This window comes from Scyliorhinus torazame, chromosome 18, assembly GCF_047496885.1.
Source record: "Scyliorhinus torazame isolate Kashiwa2021f chromosome 18, sScyTor2.1, whole genome shotgun sequence".
NCBI classification, from domain to species: Eukaryota; Metazoa; Chordata; class Chondrichthyes; order Carcharhiniformes; family Scyliorhinidae; genus Scyliorhinus; species Scyliorhinus torazame.
Window position 1 is genome coordinate 152,706,423 of NC_092724.1, and position 17,933 is coordinate 152,724,355.

The window sequence follows — 17,933 nt, forward strand, 5'->3', positions numbered from 1 at the left end:
TTGATCAGTCTGGCCGTTTGAGTCCTGTTGGCTGATTTTCCCATCAGCCTCTGCCGTTCGCCATTTTGGGTCGGGATTTGACCAATTTAATCGGGAAGCAGCCATTTTACGTGGCTACAGTTGTACACCTTCACGTAGCATAAGCTGCTTCCTTGATGTATACTCTGGCAAAGGAAGGTTCAGACTTGGAGATAGGTTTAACACATTTATTGAACTGTTAACAATTCTCCTACTTGGGTTCGACTCTCCTGCTGATCTTACTATAGTAACTCGATCTAACTAACCGGTCTGCTCTAATCCATGCGGTGGGTGTGATCTGCCCCTGTCTCTCTGAGTGTCGTCTATGGAAAGAGAAAGAGCATGTGTGTCCTGTCCTTTTATATGGGTAGCCCCCTTGTGGTAGTGTCACCTCTGGGTGTGTCTTGACTGCACATTGGCCGTGTCCTACCTTACTGACCTACTGGTTGAATGTCTGTGTGTCATGATGTCTCTGGTGCTCCCTCTAGTGTTTATTTAGTTGCAGTGTACCTACATGAACCCTTTGTGTATTTACAGTGATGCACATCACCACAATGTGGAGACGAAGATCTTGTTCATTTGGCCTTCGCATGCCGCCCACCACTGCCACTTGCCATCCACTGCCCCTGCGTTCTCCCAACATAAGCCAGGTGACAAATCTGCCTCTTCAGGTTCTCACTGTCTACAAGCCCGCGTGAAACGCCATGTAAAACTGTGCCAGCCAGATAGGTGCGGGCCATGAGGTCACACTGGCAATGCGATCACCCATCTCAACCTGGATGAAAGGTTTGCATTTCTAGAGCACCATTCACAACCTCAGGATGGTCCAGAGTGCTTTACAGGCAACGCGGGGTCAGGCGGAACCTTCCGCTCTGAAGTCTAAGTTCTGTTGCGGCAGTGGGAATGATTTACTCTGGGGAGGGCGGGGGGCGTTGGTTAGGAAGACTGAACATGTGTGATCTTGCACTGGTCAGTGAATTACTTCCTAATATGGGGAGCACAGCGAACCTTGCAGGGGGGGGGGGGGGGGGGGAGTGTGGGGGGAGGGGGCAGGAGGTCATTCCCATGGACTCCAAGCCCCGGGCACCACATTTAAAGGGAAGCCGGTCAGTCCCACTCCCTTTCCTGCTCCGTGTGTCTCCCTCTGGTGGGGAGCTTAATTTGGGGCGAGAGCTTAATTCCAGGGAGGTGGCCTGCTGCTGAGCATGCCTGAGATGCTGATGTGTGCAGAGAGTTTCCTGGCATCGCCCATCGGGAAGCTCAACTCGCCTTTAACTCGCCGCTGAAGTCCTGAGGACGGAATCCCTAAAGTTCACCCCTCCCTCAGGAAAGTGATTCTTGGGCTCAACCCAAAGGTTGCTGCTTGCCGGGCTGGAAGATTCCGCCCATCGTCACTGTTGTGATGTAGGAAATGCAGCTGGGCAATCTGCAGACAGCAACCTCCCACATCTAGTAACGCGACCAAACCAGATAGTCTGTTTTTTCTGATGTTAATGGAAGGGTAAATACTGCCCAGGACACCGAGGAAACTCAACTACTCTTATTAGGAAGTCGTGACCATTGCATTACCTGAACGGATCGGTTTAATGTCCAACCCGAAAGATGGCACCTCCAGGAGTGCAGCACTCCCTCAGCACCGCACAACTGTAGCCTGGGTTATGAATTGAATGTGCTTTGACCACATATCCATCAGGCAGAGGTCTGCACGTAACTTCCTAGAGGCCCCTTGGAAGGAGATGGTGGAATAAATGGATGGATCCCTGAGCGGACTGTGGAGGCCATTTGGCAGAGTGCCTCATCGCCAGAACTTTCAAACACCAAGTCCTAGCTTGGCTGGTGCTGAGAAAGTCACTTCCCATCTCAGCCCATCGGCATGTTGCCCTCAAGATGCCTGTGGTGGGGAAGAGGCCGTTTTCCATCTGCTGTGGAATGTGCCTTTGCAAAGAAGGTCTGGAGAGAGATGAGGCGGTTTTTGTCGAGGTTCATCCCGAGCAGCTCCGTGGCACCGGACTCTGTGCTCTATGGGCTGTTCCCAGGGACGTACATCACCGAGACAGACATCAACTGTTGCTCGAGGATCGACAGTGAAAGATGCTCTTCGGTCTGCCCGAAACTTGTTGGTTTTCAGTGAAAAGAGTTGTCTCCGACCCAGTGTTGCAGACTGGAACATTCCAAAGCCCAGGACTACGTCCTGAGGGATTCAGTAAAGCCTGGGGCAGCCGCTGCAGAGGTGCAACCGGGGAAGGTCGCTGCCTAAGACTTTTCAGCCATGGTGAGCTGAGGGGAGGGGAATTGTATAGGACCCCCTCGGGTTGTGTGACTCACACTGAATGTATACAGTGAATATAACAAGTATCACAATGGTACTGAAGCAGCTCAGAGAGCAACATGATGTATGTAGAGTACCCAATTTTTTTTCCATTTAAGGGGCAATTTAGGATGGCCAATCCACCTAGCCTGCACATCTTTGGGTTCTGGGGGTGAGACCCGCGCAAACACTGGGAGAATGTGCAAACTCCACACGGACAGTGAACCGGGGTCGAGATCGAACCCGGGACCTCGGCGCCGTGAGGCAACAGTGCTAACCACTGTGCCACCGTGCTGTCCCCAGAGAACCTGAATATTATCGCACTTGTGTGATGGCCGTTTTGAAATGTTTGTAATGTTCTTCCTGATGTTTTACGAATAAAATATATTTTTGCAATAAAAATGAATTGAATGTGCAAACGTCTGACTCCGGCGCAAGAGTTAACCGCAGAACCTCAAGAGAGGGATTAAGTGAAAAGGGAAGCCGGATTCTAAAGGGAGCGAGAATAACTCATAAAATTCTCCTCTTGCCACTGATTCCAGGAATGGGCGGGTTGTTTTATGAGGATAGGTTGGGGAGGTTAGGTTTGTGTCCACTCGACTTGATCAAAACCTTTAAGGTCCTGAGAGGTATTGACAGGGTGGACGTGGAGAGGATGTTTCCTCTTGTCGGAGAATCTAGAACCAGGGGTCGCTGTTTGAGAGTCAGGGGCCACTCAGTTAAGACGGAGATGAGGAGAATCTTTTTCTCTCTGAGGGCCGTGAGTCTCCGGAACTCTCTTCCTGAAAAGGCAGAGGAAGCAGAGTCTTTGAATATTTGTAAGGCAGAACTAGATAGTTCCTTGATTAACAAGGGGGCGGAAGGTTATCGGGGAGAGGCAGGAATGTGGGGCTGAAGTTACAGTTCAATCAGCCACGATCTTACTGAACAGCAGTACAGGCTCAAGGGGCCGAGTGGCCTGCTCCTGCTCCTAATTGGGATGTTTGTATGTCTCTACACATATACTCTTGAATGTATTTTTTTGCAGTAAAATAACTTAGGTTATTTGCAGGGATTGAAGGTGTCTTGCGATTGTACCAGCCTTGGCTGGGTGGTAACACCCTTGTCACTGAATTAGAAGGTGGTTCAAGCCCCACTCTAAGCTACCACTTCAACGCAATGAGATTAGAATGCTACGTTGTCAGAGGTGTTGCCTGCTGTGTGTGATATTAAACCGAAGCCCCGGCTCGTTGAAGTTCCCATGGCACTATTGGAAGAAGATCGGGGGAGTTCACCTGATATCTTGGGCAATGTTTACCCCTCAGTCCACAACACTGAACAGTAATGGAACCCCGGCTATTTGCTGAATGTAAACTATCTCTGACTCATGTAGATTGGCCATGCTAAGTTGCCCATTTGTGTCCAAAGATGTGCAGGTTAGCTGGGGTTACGGGGATAGGGTGGGGGAGTGGGCCTTAGGTAGAGTGTTCTCTCGAAGGGTCAGTACCGACTCGATGGGCCAAATGGCTTCCTTCTGCACTAGTGGGACTCTATTGATTCTATGTTGCTCACATCACAACAGTGAGTACAATTTGAAGTCCTTCTTTGGCCACAATATGCTTTGGGATTCCTTGAGTTCATTGAAGAGGCTGAATAAATGCACGCCCTTTCTTTCTAACATCATTTTGCCCCTATCACCTTCCTGTGGCACAGCTGGAATGCTGTACAAAAGCCGAATATATAAACTGTATTCAGAAAAAATACAATTAAGGCAAAATAAATTGTGCACGTTTCGTACATTGTGTAAAATATACTCCATTCAAAATTAATATGTGTTTTCATGGCCATACATGAGTAATTTACCATCCTCTTGACTGGGCAAGGCCACAACACGCAGTGGCAGACAAGTAGCATTAAATACATGTTCCAGTCTCTGTAATGAAATTCACAGCTGAGTGGAACTCATTCGATTGTCTATTATGATAAGAGCTCTCACTGACAGATTATAAATCAATTTATGTATAAACATTTTTTTTTCGTAGTGCTCAGCTTTTCTACCTATTTACCTGATGGCTTTTGGTACTTTATGTTGGCGACTTCCAGTGCTTAACACACCAAAAATACTTTTGATCTTTTTTTAATTTGGAGCTGTAATGACAAAATCAAACCACCAGGAGGCATCGTAGATCCAGGTTAATGTCTTTGTCCCAATCATTCTGCGGCGTGCATTTTAAAACATCACAACTGCTTTGACTGTTTTCATTTCACAAGCTATTTGAATTTTGGACTTCATCAAACAAAGCTGGTTGAATTGACTGGAAGCAGTCAGCCTGCTCAATAGGTTAGAAGTTTAAGCACATTAAGATTGAAGAACTGTAGACTTGGCTGACCAATGCGCACTGGCTAAGTCGTGAGCTGACTGAAGCAATAGATCGGAAAGCACCCGCACTAAAGCTGGACCTTTGGCCCACATAAAGCTGGATTTGCAAAGCAGGTTGCTCAGAATCCATGAGAAGGAGAATTTGCGATGAGACATTTGACCAGGACTGGCCTTATCCGGAGGTCCCACCCCCAGACATGGACATTCCGTTTTAAACGCTGGTACCCACCTGTTGTGCATTCCCATGATTTGTTTTTTTTAAAATTTAGAGTACCCAATTCATTTTTTCCAATTAAGGGGCAATTTAGCGTGGCCAACCCACCTACCCTGCGCATCTTTGGGTTGTGGGGGCGACACCCACGCAAACACGGGGAGAATGTGCAAACTCCACACGGCCAGTGACCCAGAGCCGGGGTCGAACCTGGGACCTCGGCGCCGTGAGGCAGCAGCACTAACCACTGTGCCACCGTGCTGCCACCCGATCTTGGTTTTTATTCCCCTCCACGGGATTCGGGTATCCCCAGTAAATTACCTTTCAGACATCTCTGCGCTATCCTTAAAAGCTTTACCTTGGAAAATAGCCATTGCCAGGAAGCACCTTGGTCACAAGCTCACACCACGCAGAGTCATGATGCTGGGTATTTCCTTCACTGGAAATACACAACTAAGTGGAAGCTTTTGTTGCAGGAGGCAATATTTTCCTGAAGACCCTTTCCCGGGGACCTAAAATACGTGTGCTCCACTGGCGAAGACTAAAACCCCAAAAAGAATAGGGGGAAGCTGAATACAGATCAACACTGATGTTGCCTCAATCCAGCTTGCTGCATTGGCATTGATTAGATCCTAGTCGTCTCAACTTTGACAGGTCAATGTGCACAAACTGTGCGTGTCAAAGTGCTGTGGTAATGAGGTTGTCACTTGACAAGCTGATGCTGCCTTGGTAAGGAGAGAAAGGAAGCTTTACACAACACATGTTAAACGTCTCTCCTGTCCTCCTTTTAGCCCCATTGGGATTTCCCAGGAATGCTGGCAATTCACAGTGGCAGCTGTTTGCTATTCTGTCCTCACGCTTTGCTCGCTCGAATACTGGTCTTGAGACAATGCCCTGTGATTTGTCGACATGTCCCTCAACAACCTGACAACTATTATAAGCCATCAGTACCCATTCTGGCTGATACAAAGTGTTTGCATTGGGGGAAGCCCAAGCCAGCCTTGCACTGTACACTTCTCAGGATGGTGCACACTCAGAGCTTGAAGAGCAGGTTCATGGACTGCCCGTGCAATCCCTCCCTTTTTACTGTAGACTGGAATTCTCCACCACTGATTCCTTTCAGAGCAGAACGAGGCCATTCGGCCCATTGAGTCCGCACCGACAATCTGAAACAGCACCCTGCCGAGGCCCCCCCCCTATCCCCGTAACCCCACATAACCTGCACATCTTCAGACACTGAGGGGCAATTTAACACGGCCAATCCACCTAACCTGCACACCTTTGGATTGTGGGAGGAAACCAGAGCACCCGGAGGAAACCCACGCAGACACGGGGAGAAACACCACACAGTCACCCAAGGCCGGAATTGAACCCGGGTCCCTGGCGCTACGAGGGCTAACCACCTTGCCACCATGCCGCCTTAAAGAGCTCGTCCGGGTTTTGAACCCAGGGACCTCTCGCAGACTGGGCTCTCCGGTTAAAACAGCCGAAGTGCGAATCATACCCCAGACCAATGAGCCTCCATTGCCCATGGTACACCCTGAGTAAGGGACAGCATTAGTGAGAAGGAATCCGAAGGGTCTCGTCCCCTTCAAGGTTTATTTGGCCAGGGGTATCATTTCTTGGTGCTGCATTCTATAAATCGCCATGTATCTAAAGCACAAACAGATGATAATGTCGTAACACAAAATCCCCACTCTCCTGTTTGTTTCAGTCAAAGGTAAGACCAAGGTCAATGCTTCTCCAGCGAGAAATATCTTCCGACATGGTTTTCACCTTTTATCCTGATACTCTTCCATAGAATTCTGTGTTTCCAATTCCGATGGTACAGAGTAGACAGGGAGACAGGAATGAGGTAGGATACGGGGATCCCCTTGGAATAGTTGGCCTCGTCATCATTTTGGTTACCGATGGCTACACAGACTATAACCCCGATGGTTCTGAAGGAACCAGGGCATGGAAGCCAATCATTGTTCTAACTGGCCAACAGTGCCTTAGCCCAGAGGTAATGGTTACATCCGACATTATGTGTAACAATCCAATTCTGATTCCATGCTGGGGGTCCAAGGTGTAACCAGGCAGGCTCTTGTTAACAATCTGATCTTAAGCTGTGTGTGAGAAAAACGAATGGAGCAAAAGCAATCCCAATAGTCCAGAAATGCTCTTGCAATCTGAAAGTTGTTATAACATTAGCTTGTGTGTGAAGAGGAAAACATCTATTTCAGATTTTAAAATCTTGCGTTGGGGCAATTTGCCAATCTTAACATGAAAGTCGCCATCGTCGACGGGGCTGCTTTCTCCCTTTGATGTGGAGATGCCGGTGTTGGACTGGGATGAGCACAGTACGAAGTCTTACAACACCAGGTTAAAGTCCAACAGGTTTGTTTCGATGTCACTAGCTTTCGGAGCGCTGCTCCTTCCTCAGGTGAATGAAGAGGTATGTTCCAGAAACACATATATAGACAAATTCAAAGATGCCAAACAATGCTAGGAATGCGAGCATTAGCAGGTGATTAAATCTTTACAGATCCAGAGATGGGGTAACCCCAGGTTAAAGAGGTGTGAATTGTATCAAGCCAGGACAGTTGGTAGGATTTCGCAGGCCAAATGGTGGGGGATGAATGTAATGTGACATGAATCCCAGGTCCCGGTTGAGGCCGCACTCATGTGTGCGGAACTTGGCTATAAGTTTCTGCTCGGCGATTCTGCGTTGTCGCGGGTCCTGAAGGCCGCCTTGGAGAACGCTTACCCGGAGATCAGAGGCTGAATGTCCTTGACTGCTGAAGTGTTCCCCGACTGGAAGGGAACATTCCTGCCTGGTGATTGTTGCGCGATGTCCGTTCATTCGTTGTCACAGCGTCTGCATGGTCTCGCCAATGTACCACGCTTCGGGACATCCTTTCCTGCAGCGTATGAGGTAGACAACGTTGGCCGAGTCGCACGAATATGTACCGCGTACCTGGTGGGTGGTGTTCTCACGTGTAATAGTGGTATCCATGTCGATGATCTGGCACGTCTTGCAGAGATTACCATGACAGGGTTGTGTGGTGTCGTGGTCACTGTTCTGAAGACTGGGTAATTTGCTGCACACAATGGTTCGTTTGAGGTTGCGCGGTTGTTTGAAGGCAAGTAGTGGGGGTGTGGGGATGACCTTGGCAAGATGTTCATCGTCATCAATGACGTGTTGAAGGCTGTGAAGAAGATGACGTAGTTTCTCCGCTCCGGGGAAGTACTGGACGACGAAGGGTATTCTGTCGGTTGTGTCCCATGTTTGTCTTCTGAGGATCTGTAAAGATTTAATCAGCTGCTAATGCTCGCATTCCTAGCATTGTTTGGCATCTTTGAATTTGTCTATATATGTGTTTCTGGATCAGACCTCTTCATTCACCTGAGGAAGGAGCAGCGCTCCGAAAGCTAGTGACATCGAAACAAACCTGTTGGACTTTAACCTGGTGTTGTAAGACTTCGTACTGTTCTCCCTTTGAGGGGGGAGAGCTGACCGGTGGTGATTTAACCTGAGGGTCACCACACCTCAGGTCAGGAGGCAAGGTTGGGAAGGCAGGGCCTTCAGTAATAACCTCGGCCGGTACGGGAATCGAACCCGCGCTGCTCGCCCCACGTCGCGAACCAGCCAACTGAGCTAAACCAACCAATGCGACGGTTCACGTCCACTTTATTTCCGCTAAAGGGCCACTGCACCCGGAGGCACTGAGGGATCAGTCAACCACTGTTACCTTGCAAGTTCTCCAGTTGCAGGATGCAGGAACAGGCTGAGGCACTGGTGAAAAACTGTATCCTCTCCGGTAAGAAACATGCAGAAATTGTGCGTACTCACCAGCTGACAGAACTCCATGACCAGGAGGTAAGGCGTCACCTCGGTGAACTGGGCTAGGCACTGAAGCAGATTGGGATGCTGGAGGCTCCTGTGGAAAAAAATAGGATGGTGAATGTTTAGAAAATGGATTATTAAAGTGCTTCTGTCGCTTACTGTTCGGATGCTGAATCTTCCCTAGCTTTCAGACACTGCACTCCCACTGATACGTCTGGCATGCTTAATACTCTGAGTGTAACGAAGAATCACCAAATGGCGTCATGAAGATTGACGCTACAATCGGTCCATGAATCGATAGATTAACATCATGCCTGAAACTTAACAAAGGTTTTGGGGTAACAATTCAAAAGTGAGGGAGAAAGGAGCTAGATACAAAAACAGAGGGCGACATTCTCCACCTCGCGCCGCCGGTAGCGGAGTTGCTGGTGAGGTGGAGCATCCCCCCGCTAGCAAAGAAAACGGGATCGGCATCCGGCCTCCCACTGAATTCAAGATCGAGATCCGTGCCCTCTGCCAGCGGGAGGATGCAAATGGGTCGTTAACGAGCTGGACACCATATTCTCCAGGCCTTATGGGCGAGAGTTACTACTGCTACTGGCAAGCATGGCCCTGGTTTGGTGGCTGGTGGACCAGAGGATCCACCCATTAACCTCTCCGTTCTCTCAACCGATGCTGACCAATCTGCTGAGTGCGCCCAACATTTAATTCATTTCACAAATAAGATCAATGGATTATTAACAGACGCTTTAATCTGGAAAATCAATCACTCAATTTTTAAAAGTTAATTTATGGGAATGCGGGTGTGGGAAGAGGCGAGTATTCTGTTGCCCATTCTTAATTGCCCCTGAGGAGGTGGTGGTGAGCCACCTTTTTGATCCGCTGCAGTCCATGTGATGTAGGTCCACCCACTGTGCTGTTAGGGAGGGAGTTTCAGGATTATGACCCAGTGACAGTGAAGGAACGACGATATATTTCCAAGGCAGGATGGTGCGTGAAAGGGAACTTGCAGGTAGTGGTGTTCCCATGTATCTGCCGACCTTGTCCTTCTAAATGGTAGTGGCTCTGGGTTTGGAAGGTGCTGCCCGAGGAACCTTGGTGAGTTGCCACAGTGCATCTTGGAGATGATACACATTGTGTAGCAGTGCAGGAGGGAGTGAATATTTAAGGAGGTGGTGCCGATTAAGGGAGGTTCTTTGTCCGAGATTATGTTGAGTTTCTTCAGTGGTGTTGGAGCTGCATTCATCCAAACAAACGGAGTATTCCATCACACTCCTGACTTGTGCCTTGTAGATGATGGGCAGATTTTGGAGAATCACGAAAAAAAATAAAATAATAATCTTTATTAGTGTCACAAGTAGGCTTACATTAACACTGCAATGAAGTTACTGTGAAAATCCCCTCGTCGCCACACTCTGGCGTCTGTTCGGGTACACGGAGGGAGAATTCAGAATGTCCAATTCACCTAACAGCGCGTCTTTCGGGACTTGTTGGAGGAAACCGGAGCACCCGGAGGAAACCCACGCAGACACGGGGAGGACGTGCAGACTCCGCACAGGCAGTGACCCAAGTCAGGAATCGAACCTGGGACCCTGGCGCTGTGAAGCAACAGTGCTAACCACTGTGCTACCGTGCCGCCCTGCAGAATTCGCAGCTTTTCACCTGCTTTTTCAGCCACAGTATTTATGTGCTTGGCATAGTTAACTTCTGGTCATTGGCAGCTACCAGAGTGTTGATGGTGGAGATGTTGACAATGGTAATGCTGTTGAATATTAATAGGAGCCTGTACAAGTGTTATGAAGTATCATTGGGCAGCACTGGGCCATGACATACCCGTGATTACGGTACCCTGAGCAACATGTGGGACCAGTTGTACCAGTAGTGTGGCAGTGGTATTCCTTTAACCTGGGAGCATGTGGGTCAGGATGGTCACACTGATGTCACCTGGTTGGCACAGTATGGTTGCCCCTGCTTTGGGAATTAATCTTGCCCTTGCAATGGGGAGTGGCAAAGCGAATTCTGCCCTTGCCAGTGACACCCACATCCTGGGCAGGATTCTCTAATCCCGCGGCAGAATGTGCACACCGTCGTAAATGCTGTCGCGTTTTATGACGGGGTGAATGGGCCGCTGTCATGGCTAATTCTGGCCCCTACAGGAGGCCAGCACCACGGTGCTGGGGTGGTTCCTGCCGCTCCAGCTGCCGGTCCCGGCGCGAACTGTGCGCCGCGGGATCCGCACATGCGCAGTGGCGCCAACACACTCATGCGCAGTGGCCTCCTTCAACGCTCCGGCCCCGATGCAACACGGCGCAGGGCGACAGGTGTCGGCGCGTAGGAAAGGAGGCCCCCAGCCACAGAGGCTGGCCCGCCGAACGGTGGGCCCCGATCACGGGCCAGGCCGCATCGGAGGCCCCCACCCCGGGGTCGGGTCGGACCCCCCCCCCCCCTCCCCCCCCCCACAGGCCACCACCTGACCCTTCATCGCCGAGGTCCCGTCGGCTGAGAGCAGGTGTGGACAGCGCAGGTGGGACTCGTTTGTGTTTTACCCGGGCCGGAGAATCCCGTGCCGGCGTCGGGGCGGCGTGGCCCGGTGGCGGGGATTCTCCGGCCCGGCCCAGGGCTGGGAGAATCCCGTCCCCTGGGAACGAATAAAAAAATGTAACAGCCAATTAGAATTTTAGGGCCTGGATTATTTTAAGTGGGCAGTCAAGGGGGTCACCTGACCTGACTATCTGCCTCTGTTCCATGCATAATTTCGCAGTGGGGTGGCCCTGGCGAGGGAGCAAGCGGAGCCCAGTGGTATGCTTGTGGGCGCTCTGGCGGTTGGGGTATTGTCAATCCCCGGAATAATATTTTGATTCATTTAGTTAGGTTTCCTTCAACATTTAGATTTTTGTTTCAGTGCCCCACTGGGGGCGGTCACACTCTTATCAGTTTAATTTATTGATTTGTGTTTTTTATCAAAAGTGCATATCAATAAGGGATGTCTGGGACACTGGGCGGAGTGGGAGGACAGCTGTGAGACAGAACAAGTCAACAAATTCTCACAATAAAGGGGCGAAATTCTCCCGAAACAGCGCGATGTCCGCCGACTGGCACCCAAAACGGCGCCAATCAGACGGGCATCGCGCCGCCCCAAAGGCGCGGAACGCTCCGCATCTTTGGGGGCCGAGCCCCAACATTGAGGGGCTAGGCCGGCGCCGGAGGAATTTCCGCCCCACCAGCTGGCGGAAACGGCCTTTGTTGCCCCGCCAGCTGGCACGGAAATGACATCCCCGGGCGGCGCATGCGCGGGAGCGTCAGCGGCCGCTGACAGTTTCCCACGCATGCACAGTGGAGGGAGTCTCTTCCGCCTCCGCCATGGTGGAGACCGTGGCGGGGGCGGAAGCGGAAGGGAAAGAGTGCCCCCACGGCACAGGCCCGCCCGCGGATCAGTGGGCCCCGATCACGGGCCAGGCCACCGTGGGGGCACCCTCCGGGGCCAGATCGCCCCGCGCCCCCCCCAGGACCCTGGAGCCCGCCCACGCTGCCTTGTCCCGCCGTTCAAAAGGTGGTTTAATCCTCGCCGGCGGGACAGGCAATTTATCGGCGGGACTTCGGCCCATTCGGGCCGGAGAATCGAGCGGGGGGGGGGGCCCGCCAACCGGAGCGGCGCGATTCCCGCCCCCGCCGAATCTCCGTTGCCGGAGACTTCGGCAACCGGCGGGGGCGGGATTCACGCCAGCCCCCGGCGATTTTCCGGCCCGGCGGGGGGTCGGAGAATGACGCCCCAGGTCTTTTTCCACTTCAAAAATTTCATCACCTTTCAACTTCTCTTTTTTTTTGTGTCAGTTGTATTTTCCTTCTGCCGCGATTGTAGGATTCCCCAGCCCCGTGTTTCTCGGCAGCGAGAGGTGGCGTGCCGTTTGCTGGCGCCGGGATTGTCTGCACCCGCCGCTGCCAGTGGGAATTCCATTTGAAGCCACCCCACGCCGTCGGAAACCCACGGGCGGGGGCCGCTGCCGGCGAACAGGCGGAGAATTCGGCCTATTATTTAAAGGTACTTAACTGGACGTAAAGCAAAAGAGAATATAAATGGGGGATGGCTAGGACACTGGGCGTTCTTTCTTTATTAGTATCCAGCAGGGTCTTCAATACGCATTCCTCCCCAGGGCTCCGGTCGAGAGGGCATGATGAGTGATGTATTAACAAGTCCTTCAGCCACTATGCAATTGCAATGCACCAGGAATGCCAATTTAACGTCACCTTGACCCAAAGAGGTCAGCTCAGTGTTAGCTCCATGCAGTAATAATTCCAAACCATTTCTTGCAATAATACCTCCTGTTTGACGCTGGAATTTATTGCCATTCATTATAATCAGACTGACTTTTTTTTAAAGTCTGCAATTTAATTTGTGAGCATGTGCCTGTTGCCCTACTGAGTGACCAACACCAAAAATGTCAACGCGCTGTTGGGCGATATGCTAATGTAGTACCAGGAGCAGTTAGCATGGCGCAGCAGTCCTTTTAGCAACTCGCTATATATTACTTTAAAAAGCAAAGCCTCTTTCACTTTTATCTGTTTTAGTCTTCACAGGATAATCATTTTATTTCTCGGACACTCAATGATTTTCTTGAGTTTGTATCTGACTCTTGGCCTCTCTCTGGCTCCAGCCCTGCTCCTTTTCATTTTGATCAACTTTACAAGTTGAGACCTTAACCTCTTTACACTGATCCACACAGACTTGGCTCTATCCTTGCAGCATTTCACAGTTGTCTTTCACATTTCCCGTATAAACCGGGTCATTTTCACCTTTGTCCGTCATCTGTTCCTTTGTTTGTTGCTACTTAACCTTCATTGTTGCGGCTGTGAGATTTGGAGTTTGTTTTATTGGCTCATTTTCATTCTTCTCTCTCTCTCACACACACCACTGCCTCCCGCGCACGCTCTGCTGCTCGCCTCTTCATTGATCCCAAGGAGTTATCTTGCAAATTCATCAGCTCTGCCAGTTAGAAAATAGCTGACCGCATGCTGCCTGTGAGCTGGAAGGAGCTCCAAATGGCTGCAATTTCACTTGCCAAACAGTCGTGACGTGTCCCGGGCAGTAAAGTGGCTGCACATTGGCATGCCACGTGCAGTGCTCAGTGCTGCCTTAGCTCAACAGGGGCTGTGAGCTGCTTCATAATGCAGCCTAGAACGAGAGAGTCAGAGAATGTGACAACACAGAACGAGGCCACCCGGCCCCTCGTGCCTGTGGTGGCTCTTTGTTTGAGCTGTCCAATCCATCTCACATCATGCCCTTTCCCCAGAGCCCAGATGTTTTTCCCCCCTTCAAGTATTTAACCAAGGGGGAATTTTATGGGGAGGCGTTTTCCCTCGTCCCGTTTCCCCAGGGTTGAAAATGGGTTGGCACCGCGCCGACTTTAAAATGGGCTGTCCTGTAGCGATTACGCACTAGGGGGTGGTCTTACCCAGGCGAGAGGGGACTTCCGACCCCTCTGACATCCCACCCTCGAGAGAGGCTGGCCCATCAGACTGGCTGGCCGTTCCATTACACAGGCGTGACCATTGCTGGGGATACTTGGGTCTCCAGAGGAAGGAAAGGGGGGGGGATCCCAGAGTTCAAGGTAAACCCAGGGATTTTGGTCGGGAGGGATTTAGGACCCCAGCGAGGTGGGGGAGGGGCGGGTTGGGGGGTGAGGTGGTCCTGTTTCGGAGGCTGGGAGGGAAGGCACAAATTGGAGTTGCCCCCTGGAGATTGTCCTCCCTTCCTTCTCGCCCGAGCTGTTAAATCTGACCACCTTCCTGTCACTTTCCCCACACAACTAATATCAGGATGGGGACGAAGGAGGAATGAGGCCTTTGGGTGGAGTTTAATTGGCAACCTCAGGGTCTCAATAGGCCTGAGGGTGGGTGGGCTGCCCAACGCCTTATCCACCCCCCTGTAACATGGGGGGGGGGCACAGGGGGGGCAGCTCAGGGGTGGCCAGGGAGACGGTGGAATGGTCAGCTGCTTTATCTTAGATTGTCACCCGCTGCAAAACTCTCTTTTAAAAGTTCCTGTTGAATCCGCTGCAAACAGCGTTCAGTCCAAACCACAACAAATCTCTGCCTGAAAAAGGTGTTTTCTCATTTGGTAGTTTTTGGCAATCGCTTTAAATGTGACGTCTAGTCACTGGAAATAGTTTCTAGCTAATTACTACCAAAACTGCTGATGATTCTGAACATTTCGAACAAATCTCCTCTTAACCTTCCCCACGAATGACACTCTCCACTTGACCGATATTCCTCCCTCCGCTTCGGCACCATTTTAGTACATTTCCCCTGCGCCATCCCCCAAGGCCTTGACATCCTTCGCAAGAGTGCGGTGCCCAGGAATGAACACTCCAGCTGAGGCCTAACCAGTGATTTTCAAATGGTTTGGCAAATATCTGCTTCTCTTGGCGAAGAATGAAAAGCGCAGTGGGGCAGGAAGGAGGCCACGTGCCTCACTGACCCAGTACACTCACACGTTGGCTGTCCTGCCCTGTAGGGAGAATTAAACAACGCCCACTGCTGAATTAACACTGGCAACCGGCTCCTGGCTTCCCAAACCAGAACATACGGACAAAAGCCAACTTACATTGATGACTCAGTGGGTTTAAGCAGTGTCCATTTGAGCTATAGGGGTAGGGATGTAGGGACATAGGAACAAGGCCTTGCAGCCCTGAAAGCCTGTTCCATCATTAAATTAAATCGCAGCTCATCTGTAAGGACAGATGTATTAAGGAAGCTCGCACGTTCTGTAACTTGGTTATGTGCGAGGGTTGGTTGATGCACGCCCCATGGTGATGCTACAATTGACCTCGTGACACCTGGAAGGAGGTCAGAATAAGCCTGCCTGCCATTGGTGATTGCCCTTCATTAACAGCCACCTACTGTGGACAATGAGAAAGGATTTTCCTTCTCCCAGCAATAAATGGTGTCACGAAGACATTATAGCAAATAAATCCACTGGCTAGAAACCTGAATGAAATTATTAAAGACAGAGGGCACAATCTAAGCAAACTGCAATAGAGTGCATTTAGCCGGGTGTTTCCCGGCACTGCGAGCACCGAGAAACCCCACGCTATCGAACGGAACTCTGTTCCCATTTGGGTACATTTGGGGCCTCAGCGGAGGACACCCCGTCAAGGCCGCATTTCGTCCTATTTCCTGTACTGAGGGGCTCCGCTCGCCAGTACTCCTCAGTGCAGGAAGCGATCGGGACGCCATTTTTAAAATGGCGCCCCGATCTCACCCCCCACCCACCCCCACCGCGCGACCCCTGAACCCCCCCCCCCCAACTCACCTGTAAGGTGGGCCTCGGGCCTCCTTGCACCTCACCTCACAGATGCAGGGCAACCCCAGGACTGATCCCGGGCGCGGGAAAATGCTAGCCTGGTACCTTGGCACTGCCACTCTGCCTGGAGGGCAAGCACCTGTGGGCCCCCGATCCCCTGAGAGACCTCCGCAAGTTCCATTCCATCTGGTCCCCGTTCGTGGAGACCAGTTTGAGAGTGAGAAACGTGGGTCATAAACTGTGTTGAACAAAGGGAATTACAATGAAATGTGGATGGAATTAGCCAATTGTTTAAATGGAGAGAAACTGCAGAAAGCTGCAACACAAAGGGGGGGACTTGTGCACGGAACACAGGAAGCTAGCACACAGGGCAGCAGGTAATCAGGAAGGCTAATGGAATTTTGGCCCGTATTCCAAGGGGGTTGGAGTATAAGAATCGGGAAGCCTTGCTGCAACTGTACAAGGTACTGGGGTGAGACCACATCTGGAGTACTGGGAGCAGTTTTGGCTCCCTTATTTAAGGAAAGATATTGGGCGCAATTCTCCGCCTCGCGCCACTGATAGCGAAGTTCCCGGTGAGGCGGAGAATCAAGTGTTGCGGAGACAATGCACCCCCCCCCTCCCCCTGCTGTTGGCACTGGGATCAAGTTTTGCACCTGCGTGCCAGCAGGGTGATGCAAATGGGCCACACTGGCTCCGGGCCCGTGTGATTCTCCAGTCCTCTGGGCCAGGAATCACGTGGCGAGAATTATTACAGGAATGGACCAGTCTCGTGGACGAACCTCGTGGATGAACAAAGCCCATCAGAGGGCCAGCACCCGCCCCCCCAGACAATACAAGATCAGCCTATCCCATTCCCACCAGAATCCCCCCAACAACCCCCAAACAGAGCTCCTAAATAAAGAGACCCCCCTCAGAGACCCCCTAAATCAGACTCCACAGACCCCCAAAAAAGAGACCTCTGTAAGGAAGCCCCCCCCCCCCCCTGCAGAATGAGAATCCCCGTCAGGAAGCCCTCAGAAGAGAGACCCCTGTCAGGAAGCTAGAGAGCAGTCCAAACAGAGGCAGTGGAAGAAATTACTGTCGTAACACTCACCTGGGCAATACACCTGCTGGCTCAGACACAGGAAGCACCACCTATCCATTCCTGGAAAGAGAAACCAGTCAGCTGTGTTTAAACCCCTCAGATCCTTGAGCTGCAAGCCATTCATTCATTTCCCTTACTAAGCTGTGATTGACAGCTTCCCAACACACAGACACACGCACAGCTGTCAGCTTTGCTTCATTCATCTTCCTTCACGGTTGAGTACCTCTGAGGAGCTCCAACCGCTCTAAACATCAACCACTTGAAACAGAGCTAAGTGCTTTACAATCACCCCCTTTCACAGTTGAGTGACTTTGCAGTGGTCAGCTGGAAATTGACAGCACTTAACTCTACTTGAAGTAGTTGATGTTTATAAACATTGCAGTGTGCCAGGACAAAGGCTTGTGCATGCTGCCTGGATACCGGGTGCAGACGTGCATGATGTGCAGTTGGTGGTCGCATGCCAACTGTCCATTCAGGGAATGGAATCCTTCTGATTGAGGAAGGGTACACCCTCATGCACCGGTGCCCGTAGGGGGACATGCGTCCCATCGGTCAACCCGTGGACCCGGGGCATGCCAGCGATGGCGGCAAATCCTGCTGGCTCAGCAACCTGGTGGGCAAGGTCCATGTTGAAGGTGATATATTGTGCCATCTGGACATAATAGGCATCCGTTACGGTGCGGATACACCTGTGCACAGAGCTCTGGGAGATTCCTTTCAGGTCCCCGCTTGGAGCCTGGAAGGACCCCACGGCATAAAGATTCAGGGCGATGGTCACCTTGACGTTCACTGGGAGCGAGTGTCCTCCCCTATAACCCCAC

At 51.2% G+C, this 17,933-nt stretch overlaps 1 protein-coding gene across 7 annotated transcripts in view; it reads right to left on the minus strand.

The window, feature by feature from the left end:
* aatkb (apoptosis-associated tyrosine kinase b) overlaps nucleotides 1–17,933 on the minus strand; it is a 397,927-nt gene that overhangs the window by 38,624 nt on the left and 341,370 nt on the right. For all 7 annotated transcript variants that reach the window (XM_072483628.1, XM_072483625.1, XM_072483631.1 and 4 more), the window contains one exon: nucleotides 8,732–8,819. In XM_072483628.1, coding sequence (XP_072339729.1) covers nucleotides 8,732–8,819 — 88 coding nt within the window. The remainder of the gene's footprint in view (nucleotides 1–8,731; nucleotides 8,820–17,933) is intronic.